This window comes from Grampus griseus (genome assembly GCF_964374135.1).
Source record: "Grampus griseus genome assembly, chromosome: 6".
NCBI lineage: Eukaryota > Metazoa > Chordata > Mammalia > Artiodactyla > Delphinidae > Grampus > Grampus griseus.
The window spans coordinates 105,689,085-105,707,504 of record NC_139000.1 but is presented as its reverse complement, the minus strand read 5'-3'; the positions used below and the strand labels follow the sequence as shown (position 1 = coordinate 105,707,504).

Sequence of the window (18,420 nt, the reverse complement as noted above, 5' to 3'; positions counted from 1 at the left end):
AGTAATTTGTTCAGGTGGATGGTCAAGGTAAGGAGTTAACAGTAGTTAGCAGGTAAGAACTACCCAAAATACTACTGCTGATAGAAATACAGACATGTTACAGTAGGGAAGCCCTTTGGAAGTCAGCCAGATCTACACACATCCATACTCTGCTTTCTTTTGAGGTGGGCACTGCCAACAACTCAGGGTCTAAGTTTTGGGCAATTGAAGATACATGTGTAGAGTAATTAAGAGTTTGTAACCACCTTACAATATCAAGAGACAGGAGGAACCAAAAGAAAGATGTCGTGAAACTATAGCAGCAGTCAGAAAACCTTTTCTATAAAAGGCCAGATAATAGATATTTTAGGCTTTGAGGGTCACATGATTCCTGTCACAAATACTCAGTTCCGGTATTGTACTGTGAAAGCAGACATAGCCAGCAGACGAACCAATAAGCATGCCTGTGTCCCAATAAAAATTTATTTACAAAAACGGGTTGTGGAAGACTCATGTATAATAAAACTCTCATCAAGTTAGGAATAGAGGGGAATTACAATAATGAGCATCTGCAAAAAATCTACAGCTAACATCACACTTAACGATGAAGGACTGAAGGCTTTTCCCCTAAGGTTTGGAGCACAGGATTTCAACAAATGGTGCTTCAGCAATTAGATATCCATAGGCCAAAAAACACAAAAAGGAACCTCGAACTAAATCTCAAACTTTAAAAAAAATTAACTCGAAATGGATCACAGACTCACATGTAAAATGTAAAACCATAAAACTTTCAGAAAAAAAATAGGAGAAAATCTTTGGGATCAGGCTTGGCAAAGAGTTCTTAGGCTTAAAACCAAAAGCACAATCCATAAAAGGAAGAACTGATAAATTGGAACTCATCAAAATTGAAAACTTTTACTCTGCAAAGGCTCTACTAAGAAGATTAAAAAACAAGCTACAGGCTAGGAAAAAATATTTGCAAGCCACGTATCTGACAAAGAACTAATACTTAGAATATATAAAGAACTTTAAAAAATGATCAGTAAAAGGGCAAATAATCCAAATAGAAATGTCTAATATTTTACCAAGACATTTCGTTGAAGAGGATACACAAATGACACGAAAGCGCGTGAAAAGGTGTTCAACATCATTAGCCTTGAGGGAAATAAAAATTTTAACCATGATGAGATATCACTACACACCTATCAGAATGGCTAAAATAAAAACTGGTGACAACAACAAATGCTGGCAAGGATGAACAGACAGAATCACTCAGACACTGCTGATGGGAATGTAAAATGGTACAACCACTCTGGAAAAATATTCTGGCATTTTCTTATAAAACTAAATACGTGACTACCATATGACACAGCAATTGCACTCTTGGGCCTTGATCTCAGAGAAATGAAAACTATGTTCACATAAAAAAACTGTACACCAATGTTCATAACAGATTTATTCATAATAGCCAAAAATTGGAAACAATCCAGATGTCTCTCAGTAGGTGAATGGTTACACAAACTGTGGTACATTCATACCCTGGGATACTACTCTGCAATAAAAGGGAACAAAGTATTGACACTGACACGTGCAACAACTTCAACAAACCTCCAGGGAATTATGCTGACTGAAAAAGCAACCCCAAAAAGTTACATGCTGTATGATTCCATTTATATAGCATTCTTGATATGATAAAATTATAGACATGGAGAATAGATTAGTGGTTGCCAGGTATTAGGGATGGGGGGTGGGGAGGGAAGGAAGGAGGTGGGAGTGGCTATAAAGGGGCAACACAGGGGATCCTTGTGGTGACAAAACTGTTCTGTATATTGACTCTATCACTGTCAATACCTTAATTGTGCACAACAGATTTCCAAGATGTTACCACTGGGGAAACTGGGTAAAAGGTACACAGAATCTCTCTGTATTATTTTTTACAACGGTACGTGAATCTATAATTATCTCAAAATAAAAAGGTTAATTTTTAAGAAAACAGACTATAGGCCAAATTTGACCCACAGACCATATTCTGCCAAGCTCTGGTTTACAGTAAAGGTATAAAACTTTCTAGTCCAGTTCATTAAATGTAACCAGGTCATAACTCTAGATGCAAACTGACCTTTAAGTTCTCAGAATAAACAATTCCACAACCTGGCTGCCCAGCTGTATCTAGAAACCAATCCAAATTGTATTAGCAAGCATCCAAGACCCATAGGATGCTTATACTTCATAGACAGACAGTAAGCATCTGTGTGTCTGAACCTCTGATGTCCCCCCAGAGTATGCATCACCACAGAACCTACATTTTTCCCATTTTCCATTCTGATCCAAACTCCTTACTTACATTGGCTTTGAGGCACTGCATAACCTGGCACCAACTTTATCTCCTTTGGCTAGATTTACAGGGAAGGTATTCGTAAGTGCTTACAGTACGTGTATCACATATCATGATTAATAAACATATCTACAGTGCTACTGGAGCCAAACCCTTAATAACTGATAAAAAGATTAGCTTTGTTTATTTTAGTAAGCTGTGGTACATACATACCATGAGCTATTATGCAACCATTAAAAACAACATATTAAATTTCAGCAAACTAAGCATAGTGGGGAACTTCCCCAACCTGATAAAGAACATGTACAAAAAACCTACATTAACATGATAATTAATGGTGAGAAACTAGATGCTTTACCACTAAGATCAGGAATAAGGCAAGGATGTCCCCTCTCACCACTCCTATCCAACATCATACTGGAAGTACTAGCTAATGCCAATAAGAAAAGGAAATAAAAGGTATACAGATTGGGAAAAAAGAAATAAAGATGTCTTTGTTTGCAGATGACATGGTTGTCTATGTAGAAAATCTCAATGAATTGAAAAAAAAAAACTCCTAGAATTAATAGGCAATTATAGTAAGGTTACAGGATATAAGGTTAATATACTATAGTTAAATGTTGTCTTATATGCCAACAGTGAACAACTGGAATTTGAAATTTAAAAACATAATACCATTAACATTAGCACTAAAGGAAATTAAATACTGAGGTTTAAATCTAACAAAATATGTATAAGATCTATATGGGAAAACCACAAAATTCTGATGAAAGAAATCAAAGAATATCTAAATAAATGTAGAGATATTCCATGCACCTGGATAGGAAGACTCAATATTGCCAAGATGTCAGGTCTTCCCAGCTTGATCTATAGATTCAACACTATCCCAATCGAAGTCCCAGCAAGTTGTCTCGTGGATATGGACAAAATGATTCTAAAGTTCATATGGAGGCAAAAGAGCCAGAGCTGCCAACACAATATTGAAGAAGAACAATGACAGAGGACTGATCCTACCCAAGTTCAAGACTTACCATAAAACTACCATAATCAAGACAGTATGGTAATGGTGAAAGAACAGACAAATGGATCAACAGAACAGAATAAAGAGCCCAGAAACAATCACAAATATAGTCAACTGACCTTTGACAAGGGAGGAAAGCCAATGCAATGGAACAAAGACAGCCTTTTGAAAATGGTGCTTGAACAACTGGACGTTCACATGCAAAAAAATAATAATAATAATCATCTAGACCCAGACCTTACATCTTTCACAAAAATTAACTCAAAATTTAAAATGCAAATCTATAAAGCTTCTAGAAAGTAACATGAGAAAATACCAGTGACCTTAGATTCGGAAATGAATTTTTAGATACTACACCAAAAATGTGATCCATGAAAGAAAAAATTGATAAGCTGGGCTTCATTAAAATTTAAAATGTCTGCTCTGCAAAAGACACTGTCAAGAGTATAAGAAGACAGGCCACAGTCTGGAAGAAAATATTTGCAAAATACATATCTGATAAAGGACTGCTATCCAAAATATAAAAAGAACTCTTAAAACTCAACAATAAGAAAATTAAAAATCCAATTAAAAAGTAGGCAAAAGACATAAACAGATACTTCACCAAAGAAGATATACAGATGATAAATAAGCATGTGCAAAGATGTCCATCATATGTCATTAAGGAATTGCAAATTAAAACAACAATGAAATACCACTTCATACCTTTAGAATGGCTAAAATTTAAAACACTGACTAAACCAAATACTGACAAGGATGTGAATCAACAGGAATCTTATTCACTGCTGACGAGAATGGGAAATGGTCCACTCTGGAACACAGTCTGGCAGTTTCTTACAAAACTAAACATACTCTTACCATATGATCCAGCAATTGTGGTCCGTGGTATTCACCCAAAGGAGTTAAAAACTTATGTTCACACGAAAACCTATATAAGAATGTTTACAGTAACTTTCCTCATAACTGCCAAAACTTGGAAGCAACCAAGATGCTCTTCAACTGGTGAATGGATAAACAAAATGTGATAAATCCATACAATGGAGTATTATTCAGCACTGAAAAGAAATGAGCTATCAAGATATGGAGGAACCCTAAATGCTTACTGCTAAGTGAAGGAAGCCAACCTGAAATGGCTGCATACTATATGATTCCAACTATATGATATTTTTGAAAAGGCAAAATTATGGAAACAGTAAAAAGATCAGTGGTTGCCAGGGGTTCATCAGGGAGGAGGGAAGACTAGGTGGAACACACGGATCTTCAGGTGAGTGAAACTACTCTGTATGATACTGTAACAGCGGATACCTGTCATTTTGTCAAAACACATAGAATGAACCCTAATGTAAAGTATGGACTAGTTAATAATTATGTATTGATATCGGCTCATCGGTACATTTAGATGTACCATCTAAAGCAAAATGTTAACAACAGGGGAAACTTGGGGAGGAGGGGCGTATGTATATGGGAACTCTCTGTACTTTTCACTCAATTTCTCTGTAAACCTTAAACTGCTCCAAAAAATTAAGCCTATTAATATTGTTAAAAAGAACATGTTAAGATATACCAGCTGACTTGGAGATATTTCCATAATGTACTATTAAGTGAGAAAAGTGAGATACAGAGAATATAAGCTGATTCATTTTTATAAAATACCAACAATAAATAATGTGAATGTTTACATATCATTTTATGGATATGGAGAAAGGCACTGAAGAATGCTCTCTTGGTTTTGGACAGTGGTTACTAGGGAAGTTGGGAGAAGAGGATAAAAATGATTAAAAACTTACAGATCAAACTTTGAGCAAAAATATGAATAAAAATTTAAGGTTTGGGCTTCCCTGGTAGCACAGTGGTTGGGAGTCCGCCTGCCGATGCAGGGGGCGCGGGTTCATGCCCCAGTCCGGGAGGATCCCACGTGCCGTGGAGCGGCCGGGCCCGTGAGCCGTGGCCACTGGGCCTGCACGTCCGGAGCCTGTGCTCTGCGGCGGGAGAGGCCACGGCAGTGACAGGCCCGCGTACCGCAAAAAAAAAAAAAAATTAAGGTGTAAGTAATAAAGGCCCTGAAGCAAAGAGAAGCCATCTCAAGACTGGGGGTAGGACCAGCGAGAATAGCCTATTACAGACTTCCTGGGAAGAGAAACCAGAGGCTGAGAGCAAAGACCCCTTGGTTCCTTTCTAAGAGAGTAAACAGTAGAGAATCTTCATTTTATTAATTATATCAATTTAGTTTATCAACCATCCTACAAGTTCCAAAGCAAACATACACAGAAAAAGAAACCTAGGTTTCAGCTCTTTAATCAATCTCCTTATTCTGAAAAAAATAATCATCGGGCTTTCAATGAATCAAAATAGTTAAAGCTTAAGTTCCATCATATTCATATAAATCCCCTGGTTCATATCTTGCCCCTGGAAATTCGTATTTAAATTTATATAGCTTATTCCTATATGTTTCCCCCAAACTACTGCAGCAAACAGCTATATAATCTTACTCATCCAACACCTAATTTTCACCAGAAAATAATTATTCCCTTTTATTCCATTTATCAAAATAAATCCACAGCACTTCTTAGGATGAGCATCATCCTGAAAAAGAAAAAAAAATTTTTTTTTAATTTCTGAAAATAAAGTTATCTGCAAGGGGCTCCTCCAACCTCTTTTACATGCAGAGGCAGTTGGATGCAGGGTCTCCTCTTGGAGGGATGTGGTTTCCCAGCAACCTGCCTCCGGTTGTCAGGGAGAGACCCTGGTGAGCTGGTGAGCAGGGCTGTTATCAGGCCGGCTGCAGCCTCGGTTGGGGGAGCGGGCAGCTCCGTGTGGCTGCTTCGTGCCAGTGCACACAGCTCGGTGTGCGAGGAATGCTAAGTGGTGGGCCAGGAACCCCAGGGACCAAGCAGGAGTTGTTACATTGGGCTTCCTGCTAGATGACGTACCTCTTCATGAATTGGTTCTTAAGAAGGGATGAGGAAATGGAGGTTTGCAGCCATGCAGTGCTTTCTCCGGGACTCTGAAAGCTGGCTGATTCATTCGGCAAACCCTAACGTGGTTTTCTTTCTATCTGCTAAGTACAGTACGTCTGTTAAAATATCAAATTTTCTTCAGTTGGCCAAAGAATAATTTTTGGCCTCGTGTGAACAATGCTTTTTAATTTTTCACATTGTGTTTGACCTAAGCAAACTATAAATTACCTAAGAGTAAACTACAAATTAAAAAAAAAATTAAAGCTAAAATATGAAAAAGTTCCAGAGGAAAATTCAACACTAATGTTATTACCTTACCATGGTAATATTTTCAAAAGAATTCATTTTATATACATGCTCTGGGAAGACATTCAATGTTTCTGAATTTCATTCCTCATTTTTTAAAAATGTAATGATAATATAGTCATCAAAACATATTGTAACTCTACATTTCTTCCAGTTTCACTATTATCAGTTTTTGCTGTATTATAACGTAAATTTAACACACTTATTCAACAAGCTAGTGGATCAGAAATATACCCTGCTCTGAAACTCTGTAGATATGCTCACATGAAATGGTACAGAAGTCCTACAGAAAGTAAGGAACCATGTCTTTCTCTGTGAAGGGCAATAACCTTATTCAACATTTTAGAAGCGATCCAGCTTACAGAAGAGATCCCAGCTGGTTCAGAGGCTATGGCAATCTCTGGTCAAGGTAAAATCAAGCATTTGGCATTGTTTAAAAACAAAAAATAGGCCCCAAATAAAGTCACTTATGCTAAGCCCCACGTCACCAAACCAAGATTTACCTTGGCTACAGTTTTGGGTCTCCCAGAAATAAGAGAGAAACGGTTTAAGAACCAATCAGGAATCTCCTGCCATCCCGTAGAGGAAAGTAACCTTGCCACGACCACCCTGCCTAGTACAACTTCCTTGTTCCCGCTTCCTTCTGGCTATAAAAATCTTTCATTTTGTACAGCTCCTCAGAGCCCCTTTCTATCAGCTAGATGGGATACTGCCCAATTCCAATCAGTTTTTGCTCAGATGGACTCTTAAAAGTTTTAATATGCCTCAGCTTATTTTAACAGCATCATGATCAAAGTAGTCAAGTGTCTCACCAAATGGGAAGAACGTTTTGATAGGACATCCAGAGAGGAAGTTACCAGAAGACCAAGCAGCCTGACCATTGTAATCCAAGAGCTCTGGTCATGCCCACAGGGCACCGTGACCAAGTTAGAAGTTCAGGAAACGCAAGGGAGAACAATGGCAATCTCTGAGCTCCAAATGCATTAAAGGAACTCAACCTTTACATCCCTTAAGAAGACACATTGGAATGAAAGTGTAAAACAGGACCTCAAAGCCCTAGCTCCACCTCCAGTTCTGAGAACAATCTATGCTGAAACAGTCCCCAAAAGGCAGCATGGAAGGGGAAGAACTGAGATTAGCCTTGAAAGGCCCAGGAAGATTGAGATGGGCTGTGAGGAAAAAAGCAAACTTCCCAGAGGAAGGTACTAAGAGTAGACGTCAGCCTCAGCAGTGGAAGCAGAGATCAGGAACACTGAGATTAGCGGCAAGTCAAAGAATGTTTCTAACCCCAGGATGAAGAAAGTCATCACCCAGATCTCTCAGTTACCGCTGTTTTCTTAGCAGTGACAGAAATCTGAGGTTTAAACAGATGCCTGGTAGTGGTGCTCATGACAGACTGGGAAGGCTGAAAGCAGTGAACAAGGCAAGTGTGATGGTTAGTTTTCTGTGCCAAGCTTACTGGGCTAAAGGATGCCCAGATAGCTGGTAAAACATTATTTCCATGTGTATTGTGAAGGTGCTTCCAGAAGAGATTAGCATTTGAGTTGGTACATTGAGTAAAGAAGATGATCCCACCAATATGGGGGAGGGGGGTGCTCATTCAATCCAATCGGATTAGAAGTAAAAGATGGAAGAAGGGGGAAGTCACTCTGTCTGAGCCGGAATATCCATCTTCTCCTGCCATCAGATGTTCCTTGTTCTCAGGCTTTAAGACTCAGACTGGAACTTACACCATTGGCTCCCCTGGTTCTCAGCTTTCAGGGTCGGACTGCATTACATCACCAGTTCTCTTGGGCCTCCAGCTTGCAGACAGCAGATCTTGGACTTTTCAGCCTCCATAATCATGTGCTCCAGTCCCTCATACTATATATATATTGTTCTGTTTCTCTGGAAAACCCTGACTAATACAGAAGGCAAGGAACAATTAAGACTCACTGGAAGAGGACCAGTTTAAATACAGAGGCAAGGATCAAAGATGAATGTGGCTAAGGTTTGGGGGAGAGTAGTGCCACGACAGAAATGGGGAAATTAAAATATGTATCCAGTGTTTTGAAGGGAAAATGGTAAGTTTGGTCTTAGAACTGAGTTTGGGGTTATGGCCGGACATACGTATCCTCTAAGAATTTGGAAATGGGAAGCGGAACTTTTGCAAGATGAGCTCTAGCTTTCAGAAGCCATGCACAGATGAGAGTGGTTGGGAAGAAGCTAGCCAGCCAGCCAGGAGAAGACAGTACAAAGAGTAAAGCAGTAAAATGCAGGCAACGACAGGGGTGATGCCAGCAAATGCCAATTCCACTTATTCAAAGACAAGGCAGATGTCAGACTCTCCCAACCTCTCACCATCTCTTAGCTTAAAAGTTGGTGAGGAGATAGACACAAGTTAAAATGACTGAACTACCCCATGATGACAAACCCACGGCCTACTAGAAATCTGACGTAACCAAAGGTCTGGGCAGCATGGAGAAAACTCAGCTCTGTGCAGCCGAGCCTGGGCTGATGCTCTGAACTCCAGGAAGGAAGAAGTGACAGCTAAGGAGGCTGCCATCACGTACCAAGGGTGGACTGATGCTCCATTCTTCAAATATGGCCCACTCCTTATCACATACATTTCCATTTGGCTGTCGAAATGCTATCTAGGTAACACATTTTTCCGGTATAATAGGAAAGACTATTAACACAGAAACCAGCAAACAGTGGCAATCCCAAGTCCCCAGGTGCCCACCCTTCCTGTCTTCTTCAATGTGCTATTCTCCTCTCCATTACTCAACCCGTGTCCAGTGCTTTCGTAAGCATTCTTGCCAGAGACAATGTTGCCTGATGCATTTTTTTTTTTTTTTTTGCGGTACACGGGCCTCTCACTGTTGTGGCCTCTCCCGCTGTGGAGCAGAGGCTCCGGAGGGACACGCAGGCTCAGCGGCCATTGCTCACGGGCCCAGCCGCTCCACGGCATGTGGGATCCTCCCGGACCGGGGCACGAACCCGTGTCCCCTGCACTGGCAGGCGGACTCTCAACCACTGTGCCACCAGGGAAGCCCCCTGATGCATTTTTGCCACAAACATTTCCACTGGGTTAACTAATTGGACGTAAGGCAATTTTGCCCTGAAAGATAAAATAATGAAAAATAAAAGAAGGATATTAAAAAGGACGTAATAAAACATGAGAAGTGTAGATTCATGGCGATACTGCCCAAATAACTGATTTTACTTTGTGGGTTGTACCTGAAAACTCGTCTTCCAAGTCTTTCATTCATTGCGTTCTATACTTTATTCTTGCTTGTTGATTCATTTCCTTGTTCAGCATCAGACAAATTTTCACTAAAATTTCTTCCTTCATTAAGAGAGGTATCAGTTTTCAAACAGTAGCATGCGCATTGGTAACTGAGCTCTGTGTTGCCTTGTGAAAGCCTCTACTCTGTTGTGTGTTCTTAGCATGTTGGCACATGTCCATTGATAGATGTTCCAAAGTTCTATGGGAAACGTGGGTTCAACTCTGCACCTTTGAGGTCATTAGTCTCTTCCTCCTCCAATGCAGTGTGTTTCAAACTAAAAAACCTACTGTTGGGGCAAATCACTGTCATCTGTCAGCTCAGTAAAGCCATCAATAATGTCACTAAGTGGAAGAAATGCTAACGCATTTCAACCACTTAAAACCAAACTGTCAAACCAAAAACTGTCAACCAGTTATTTCATCTTTCACAGCAAAACTGCCAGTTAGTTCTGCAGCAAAAAATGCTTGCAGCAAAGATGTCTACAGCTAAGATGCTTATGGAGAAAGTACCTAGAACCCATTCAAACAGCTATTGACTATCTATTCTGTATCACAACACAGGTATGTTTTTGAGGGGCCTGCCCATCAAAGAGATCACAACATAATATGCTACAGTCATTCAGCAAATATTTATTGTCAACCTACTGTGTTCCAGACACAAAGAATAAGACAAAATCCTGCCCTGAAGTAGTCTGTACTCTAATGCTACTATTTCATAAAACATTAGATATTCTGATGCTCTCAGACAAACTGCAGACTTATGAGGGAAGAAAGATGAAAGAACAGGATGTAGAAGATCCACAACTTTTCTTCCTCACACTGACACCCTGAAACCATCTTCTGCAGAATTCAGTCTTTCGTACAGTGCCAGAGTTCGAGATCTGGGCTGGCACAGGATGGCAGGGGCTACAGCCAGCTGCTGTAGTATGAGAAGGGGCCTGGTCATCTGCCAAGGCAGCAGGGGTGATGGCTCCCAGGCCACTGGGGTCTGTGAAGGGGCCAGACCAAGCTCGGCAAAGAGGCCTTCACTCTGGTCCTTGCTGAGGGCCTGGAGGCTGCTGGCTCTCTTGGGACCCATGTCACAGGCTGAGTCTCCTCACCCAGCTGTCGTCACTCTCCTCCCTCCCCAGCTGATACAGGGGCTCGCTGTGTCCCCTGAACCAGAGGGGAGCAGGATGGGGCCCCCCAAGGGCTGTGCTGAGCATGACATCCTTTTCCCCACCGCTGCTGCAGGTCCCTAGCACGTCCCTGCTCAGAGATTTGAAGACAAGGGGCTTGCCATCATTCATCCTGGCCAGTCGAAAAGTTTACCACTGGTCACAAGAGTGATTGAGAGGGAATTCTGAAATCAGCACAAATCCACCACCACTAGTGGAAAAAAAATTCAGAATATGTACCCCATGGATAAAACATATTATGTTTTTGCTAGTTTCTCTGGGTCACCATTGGTCACACGATGGTCACATAAAAAAACCACCTTTTTGGTCTTTGTTTTCAGGCATTAACCACATTCTCCCCCAATATCCACAAAACATTACTGAGTGTCTGATGCAGGCAGGCAGTACCCTTTGTGAAGTGCTACACACTACAGGATAAAATAAGTACCAAACATGGTCCAGTCCCTCCCTTTAAGGAGTGAAACATGGCTCCCCACTCTGGACAGACATCCTTCTGGGGAGCTCACACTCATATGGGGAGATAATGTTATCAAACACAAGTCTGTGTGCCCGACGCACAGTGAGGCCAAACAATATCAAAACGGTAGAGTTTGGAGCAGAGAAAGGCTTACTGCAGGGCCATGCAAGGAGACAGGCGGCCCATGCTTCAGAAACCCCGAACTCCCGGAATGCTTTCAGCAAAGCCTTTTTATAGGAAAGGTGAGGGAGGCGCGTGGTTAGCTGTGAAACTTCTTGGTGTCAGATCCTTTGCTCCTGAGGTTGGGTCACGTCAGGTCACGATGTTCCTGTAAACCTTCACCAAAACAAATTGTTATTCTCTGTCCTGACAAGAGAGAGCAAGGTCCCAAGGCTCAACTTTTGCCCTCCGAGGTCCAGGCCCTGGCCGAGAGGAGGGGGGTCCCTGCGCCGGCCGGTTACCCTGCCCAGGAGCGTCTGTCCAGCACCCAGTCTGGGTCCTCCCGCCAGTGCCCAGGCCGGGCTAAAGAGTCAGATCTCAGCTGGCGTTGCCCTCAGGGCCAGGTCCCCAGACCTGGCCCAGCTGTCATCACTGAGGGGGGCAAGGCGCCCAGGATCCAGCCGGCCCTCAGGCTTTGCATTTAAACTGGAGAGAATCATTTGTGTATGATCAATGTAATACCTCTTGTAGCAAATACCCATCAGGTGAATTCCCAGCTCATGACAACTGCCCTTCTTTGAGAATAGCCCAACCACAGAGGTGGACCTGAAGTAATGCTGTGCAATGTCCTTGCAACTTAACCCTGACCTATGGCCACCTCCTAGGGGTAGACAACTGATCTCAGCTGGACCAATTTTTGAAACTTGAACAGAGAGGCTGAAGCTGGCTGAAGCTGTTACCTTGATGGCAGTGTCTGTATACTCCAGTCGCTGAGGCCTCCGTGGACTGCCACCCATGCAGACAGCCACCCCCTTTAGGTAGCAGAGGTGGGGATGAGGAAGATGTTCGCTGCTGCCTCAAGGCCTGGGCCTGGCCAGCAGGCACCTGTGGCATGGACTCTGGGGCTCTGCGGGACATAGCCCTCAGCCTGTCCCTGAGCCCCCAGCTCACCCGCCAGCCCCAAGACCGGAGGGCATGGAGGGCTCCGGGGAAACGGCCACGATCGGCCTCTCACTGCACTGTCTGCCTTGAGGACCACTGTCAGGCTGAATGTTGGCGGAGTGGGACCTCTAACTGATGCGCTAAAGGTCTCATGATAACGGCTGCACACCCACCCCACCCCTACTACAATAAGACAGAGATTTAATAACTTGGGTAGCAAAAAAGCACCGCAGTAGCAATGCAAGATCTGATAGAAGGATTCATAAAATAGTTCAAAATTATTTGTCTAGTAGAGAAGAAAGGGATTGCTTAGGTTGGAGAGGAAAGGCATGGGTTTATAGGAGAAAGGGAATTCAAGCAGGGTAAGTTTTGAGGAAGAGCAGGATAAGGATATATGGAAATCACAATATTTTACCCAAGCAGGCATTTAATAAACATTTAATGAATGACTAAATGAAAAGATTAGCGTGTGGAACCCACTTGGGTAAAATCACATGAATGTTTCCAGAGGCAAAACACTGACACACATGCTAGCCAGAAGATGGGGTTCTATAGGGGCACAGTAGGAAAAAAGGCTGGGAAGGTAAGGGTCAGATGGCGGGAGATATGGAATACCCTTATCCCAGGGACTTCAGGAAAGTACTGAGGATTCTGAAACAGAGAGTAAAATAAAGAGCTTTAGACAGGATGCAAAGAGGAGAGATAATAGCTCTGTGTCCTACAATTTAGAAGTTAATCACACACTGGTGAAAATTTTTCTAAAAGGAAATTTGTTTTCCATGATTTTCTTTTAAAAGTCTATGTACATCACTCAAAATAAAATACACATAATGCCTTCTACATAATAGTGGAAGGAATTTGTCCCCAAGGATCTTTTCTTTGTATAAATGATGCCACCACAATTGACACTTCAATAAAAATGAATATTTATGAAATGTAAAATGATTTGGATTAACTTATTCCAATTTCACCCTCTAAATTTAGATTTTTAAATCACGCCAAAATGTGGATTTTGATTACAAAAGCAAGTTGGGGAAGAAAAACAGAACTTGACATGAAAAAGAGCAAAATTTAAAAAGGAAAAAAAAGAACTTGAAATAGGGATAAAAAAAGATGATAGTAAGGTGGTCAATTAGACTAAAAACAGCAGAAAGAGATTATCTTCAAAGTGGAGTTACTTAATTCAATAATGCAGTCACATTATAAGAACCAAAAGTTAAAAAAAAGCACGGAGTCAAGTCTCCCACCTGTGTCTCCCCTCCACCATCAGCTCACTGCATCGCCCTCTCCGTGGCCATTACTTTCTTATCTATCCTTCCAAAGTTTCTTTGTGCATAAATATTATTATTATCCTCCCTGTTCACACAAAAGTTAACATATAACACTGTTCTGACCTTGCATTTTTCACCTAACACTATATCTTGGCAATCTCTCCATACCCATTCATATAGATATTCCATGTTCTTTTTTACAGCTGCATATTTCATTGTGAGGATGAACCATAATTAATTTAACTAGCCCCTATTGATGGGCGTTTGGGTTGTTTCCAGTCTTTGACTACTGCAAGAAAAGCTGCAGTGAATAACCTGGTACAGTCATCATTTGGCACGAATGCAAGTATATCTGTAGGATAAATTCCCAGAAATTGAATTCCTGGGTCAAAAGGTATACACATTTAAATTTTTGACAGATATGGCCAAATTGCCTTCCATAAGAGTTGAGCCAATTTACATTCTTGCCAGCTATGTACAAGAGTGTCTTCTCCCTCAAGGATTTACCAACAAAGTGTATCATCAAATTTCTGGATTTTTGCCAGTCTGAAGAATGAAAAATGGTACTTGCATTCTCCTCATTATGAATGAAGCTGAGCATCTTTTTATATGTTTAAGAGCCAATTATACTTCCTTTTCTGTAAACTGCTCATAACCTTTGTCTATTTTTCTAATGGATGTTGGTGTTTTCTTATTATCTTCTAGAAGCTTCTTATATATTAGGGAGATTAGTCCTTCACCTACGATATGAGTTGCAAATATTTACCCCAGTTTGTCTTTTGAATTTGCTTGCGGTAATTTTTGCCTACAGAAGATTTTTATTTTGTTGTGATCCAATTTATCAGTTTTTTAAGTCTTCTGATTTTCAAGTCATGGTTAAAAAGGCTTTCCTTTCTAAAGGAATTCTCCCTTGCTCATCCTTAAATTATTTCATTTTTCACATTTAACTAAATGAAAAAACAGTACATATAGTAGTTAAGATCACAAACCCTAGAGGCAAACTGCCTATATTCATATCCCAGATCCACTACTTATTAGCTATATGACCTTGTATAAGTCACCTAAACTCTATAGGCCTCAGTTTCCACACCTACAAGTGGGGATAGTAACAGGTTACCACCTCCTCAGGTTCTTGTTAAGATTAAACGTATTAGTAAATGTAAATCAATTACTACAGTGTCCAGCATATAGTAAACACTCAATAAGAGTGAGCTATTATCAACATATATCTTTTGGAACTTATCCTGGTTTAAGATGTGAAGTACAGATCCAACTTTGGTGGGGTTTTTTTTTGGGGGGTTTTTGTTTGTTTGTTTGTTTTCCATATGGCTACTCAGTTGTCCCATAACCATTTATTGAATATTCCATCTTTTCCCCACTGATTTGGGATGTCACCTGTACCATATGCTACATTCTCATACGTATTTAAGAATTTCTGATCTTTCTATCGACCTATCTATTCATGGACCAGTCCCACACTGTTTAAATTATTAAGCTTCACTTTTACTATGTGCAAGGGCTAGTTGTCCCTCTTTGTTCTTCTTTTACAGTTACCATTAACTATTCCTGCTTATTTTTCCATATGAATTTTTTAAATTAGTGCATCCTGTTCTAGAACAAAATAAAAATATCATTAGTATTTTTCCTGAAACCATGTTACCTTTATAAATTAACTAAGGGTAGGTTGCAAATAACAACAGACATAGACAGAGGTAATACAGAAAGGTGAAAAGCTGTTAAGCAGATTGGAGGTTGGAGTAGAGATGAATTTAACTTTCAAACCAATAATATTAAGCCCCTAAGCTTCTATCTTACAGCCACTGAAAACCCACCAAAGAGGTAACACTGCCCATTTCTTGGGCCAATCAGAATCTTCGGCAACCTGTCAAGGCAGCAGTACCAGGGGTAGAGATAGGAAAGGCCACAATCTAAAATTTAAGTATTTGCGGGGGTGGAAGTTACAACAGCTGAACAAAAAGGACATGTGCCTTATAGGCTTGGCCCCACACCAAAAAAAACAGTTCACTGGTCCAGATATAGCAATGTATGCATGGCTATATAAAAAGGCAGAAGAGCCTGGACAAGAACCAAGTCCTGAGGTTTTGCAGTCAGAGTTATTAGATGGATAGAAAAAGAAATCATTGGCTTGTTTCTGTCATGTTAATCTTTTACCAGAAGTGTCATTTATATACTAAAGAACTGAGTGGGAAGACTTTGGTTAAGATAAAGGAGAACTAAATTGTGGTCAGTTTTAACCTTGAACCAGTTTGGAAATCTGATCAGGAGTTTTTGGTTTGTTTGTTTTTAGATGTCTAGGAGGACATACCACAGACACTGTAGTGTGTAAAGAGGAAGTTTCATACAAGCTGGGAAAGTTCAGCATTGAGAATTATTGCTTTAAATATCCATTTATGAATCCTAGTTTGTTAAAAGAGAATTCTCTTTCAAGATAAAGTTTAGATAATGGGGTTATGTAATTTAGAGACAGAGTTAAAGATAATCTGGATTTTTTTTTTCCGAAACTCATTCTCTGAATTTGAGTCAAAAATAAAATAAGCTTTTTAAGGCTATCAATGAGCTGGGAGTGAAGTGATATGGGACATAGGAAATAGAACTGCTAATGTAGGTGAATGAGAAACAGGTCACACAGCATCAGTTCCCAAACTGCCTCAAATCCAAAGACCTCTACCTTCTCCAACCTCATACTGAGTATTGTGTATGATACACAGACCCTCAGAACGACCTCCTCCTATATATACTCAACAATTCTTTAAGGAAAAGAAAGATGGAAAAATCCCTAGAAAACTGTAAATGCAGGATTTATCTTGGCATCGAGCCATACGTAAAAGATTAATCACCGATAAATCCTCCAACACCTCTAAGGCACCCGTTTACAAACTACCAAGTGCATTAGTATCACCGGAAGGGCGTATTTAAAAGATATCATTGGGACTACACTTTGAGAAGCAATGCACCAAGGTAATTCTTCTCAAAAAGTATGGTCCTCAGGTTGGTGGACACGTGCTATCTGCGACCTTCTATAGGGCTGAGACAGAAATTAGAGTTAAGCTTTCGAAACTTTTAGAGCAGTTTCTAGCATTTCATTTTTATTATATTTTTTCATTTTTATTCATTTTATTTCATTTTTCTAGCATTTCACTTTTATTATATTTTATATATATTTTATTATACTCTCCAGAAGTATTGGTATGAGATTGGAAAATTATTTTTAAGTTTGGGAAGCACAGCTCTTCTGCATGGCTGACACACATAGGCAAACCCGGGAGCACAGGGCCAGGGGCAGCTCCTGCCAACTGGGGGAAACCGGGCAGTCCTGGAGGATAATGGTAGCCTGAGGATAATTCCTACAACCAGAACAGTGAAGTGAGAAACAATTTCAAAACTGCAGTATTCATCGTTCTGTACCATTCCATTGCTTCCAGTGACAACACAACGCCGCAGCACCGCTGCAACTGGCCTGCATCCCAGCGGCCGGTGCCAAAAGCAAAGGGGATGCACACCGTGGGAAAGGGCGAAAATTGGGTCAGTGCTTTTCCCGCCCGAAGTTTGAAGCCGCCGGGGTATTTGCACTGTAGATGAATTATACCACCGTAGTAGGTCCAGTCAACGCGTTTCGCGTTGTTTTAGCTGGTGAGAACCCAAACAAAGAAAGAATAGCTACCCCTGGCCCCCTCCCCTGCCAGCGCCCTCCGCGCCTGCGCAGAACGCCGGCTGCCGACCCTCCCGAGGCTGGCCCCCGGCTCCCTTCTGGCGGCCAGAAGATGCGCGTGCGTAGCGGCGACGACCGCGCCCTCTGTGCGTGCCCGCGTCCTTACCCGCTACGGCGATCGCCTCCTTCCGGCCCGGTAGGGCCGCCTGTGGGCTGACGATGTTGGAGGCGGAGTTACCCATTCTCCGGACGGAGAAGAGGCTCTGGAAGAGCTGGTGGGCCGTCCTGGTGGCGGCGAGCATGGGCGGGTGTGTTGCCTAGGGGCCGCCGCGCGGACCGGCGCGGTCGGGAGCCGAGGCGCCGCTGCGGAGTGGGCGGCCGGCGCGGGGCGGCGGGAGCTGGGTGCACTGGTCGGCCGGCGGGCGGGCGGGTCAGCGGGGGCACGTACGCGGCGGGCTGTGCTGCCCCCGCCCCGGAATCGAGTGATTACCTCAGCCTCGTGCCGGGCGGGCCGGGACCGAGGGCGTGTTCTCGCCCTGGCGTGGGGCCGGGGCCGGGGAGGCACCTGCGCGTTTTCCTTGCTTCCCTTAGGTGCAAAGTTCCCGGGCGGAAGACAAAGTGTAGTAATGGCGGTACAAAGTACGTGAAGCGGCAGGGGCCAAAAAAATAATGCCCGGCTTTTGACTTTGAAGTTCGTTCGCATTTCACAACCTCCTTAACAATTGCTCGGTGTGCCCAGTAAGCAGTACGACTACCTACCTTACAAACTAGTAACTATATCTGTTTCCACTGGAGCCATTATGATGATAAATTATCAAAAAGATGATTATCCAAAGTGAAAACTAAGCACAATTTTCAAAAAGTTAAGAATAGGAAA

The 18,420-nt window shown here is 41.8% G+C and overlaps 1 protein-coding gene across 3 annotated transcripts in view; it reads right to left on the bottom strand.

Annotated features, from left to right (window-relative positions):
• Window positions 1–18,162, bottom strand: part of MSRA (methionine sulfoxide reductase A) — a 367,438-nt gene extending 349,276 nt beyond the window's left edge. For 2 of the 3 annotated variants that reach the window (XM_082657568.1, XM_082657569.1), the window contains exon 1: window positions 17,710–18,142. In XM_082657568.1, the coding sequence (XP_082513694.1) occupies window positions 17,710–17,845 (136 nt within the window). In that variant the 5' untranslated portion in view covers window positions 17,846–18,142. Of the gene's footprint in view, window positions 1–17,709 lie in introns of all 3 variants that reach the window. The other variant, XM_082657570.1, reaches the window with a different exon arrangement.
• Window positions 18,163–18,420: the final 258 nt, after the last annotated feature.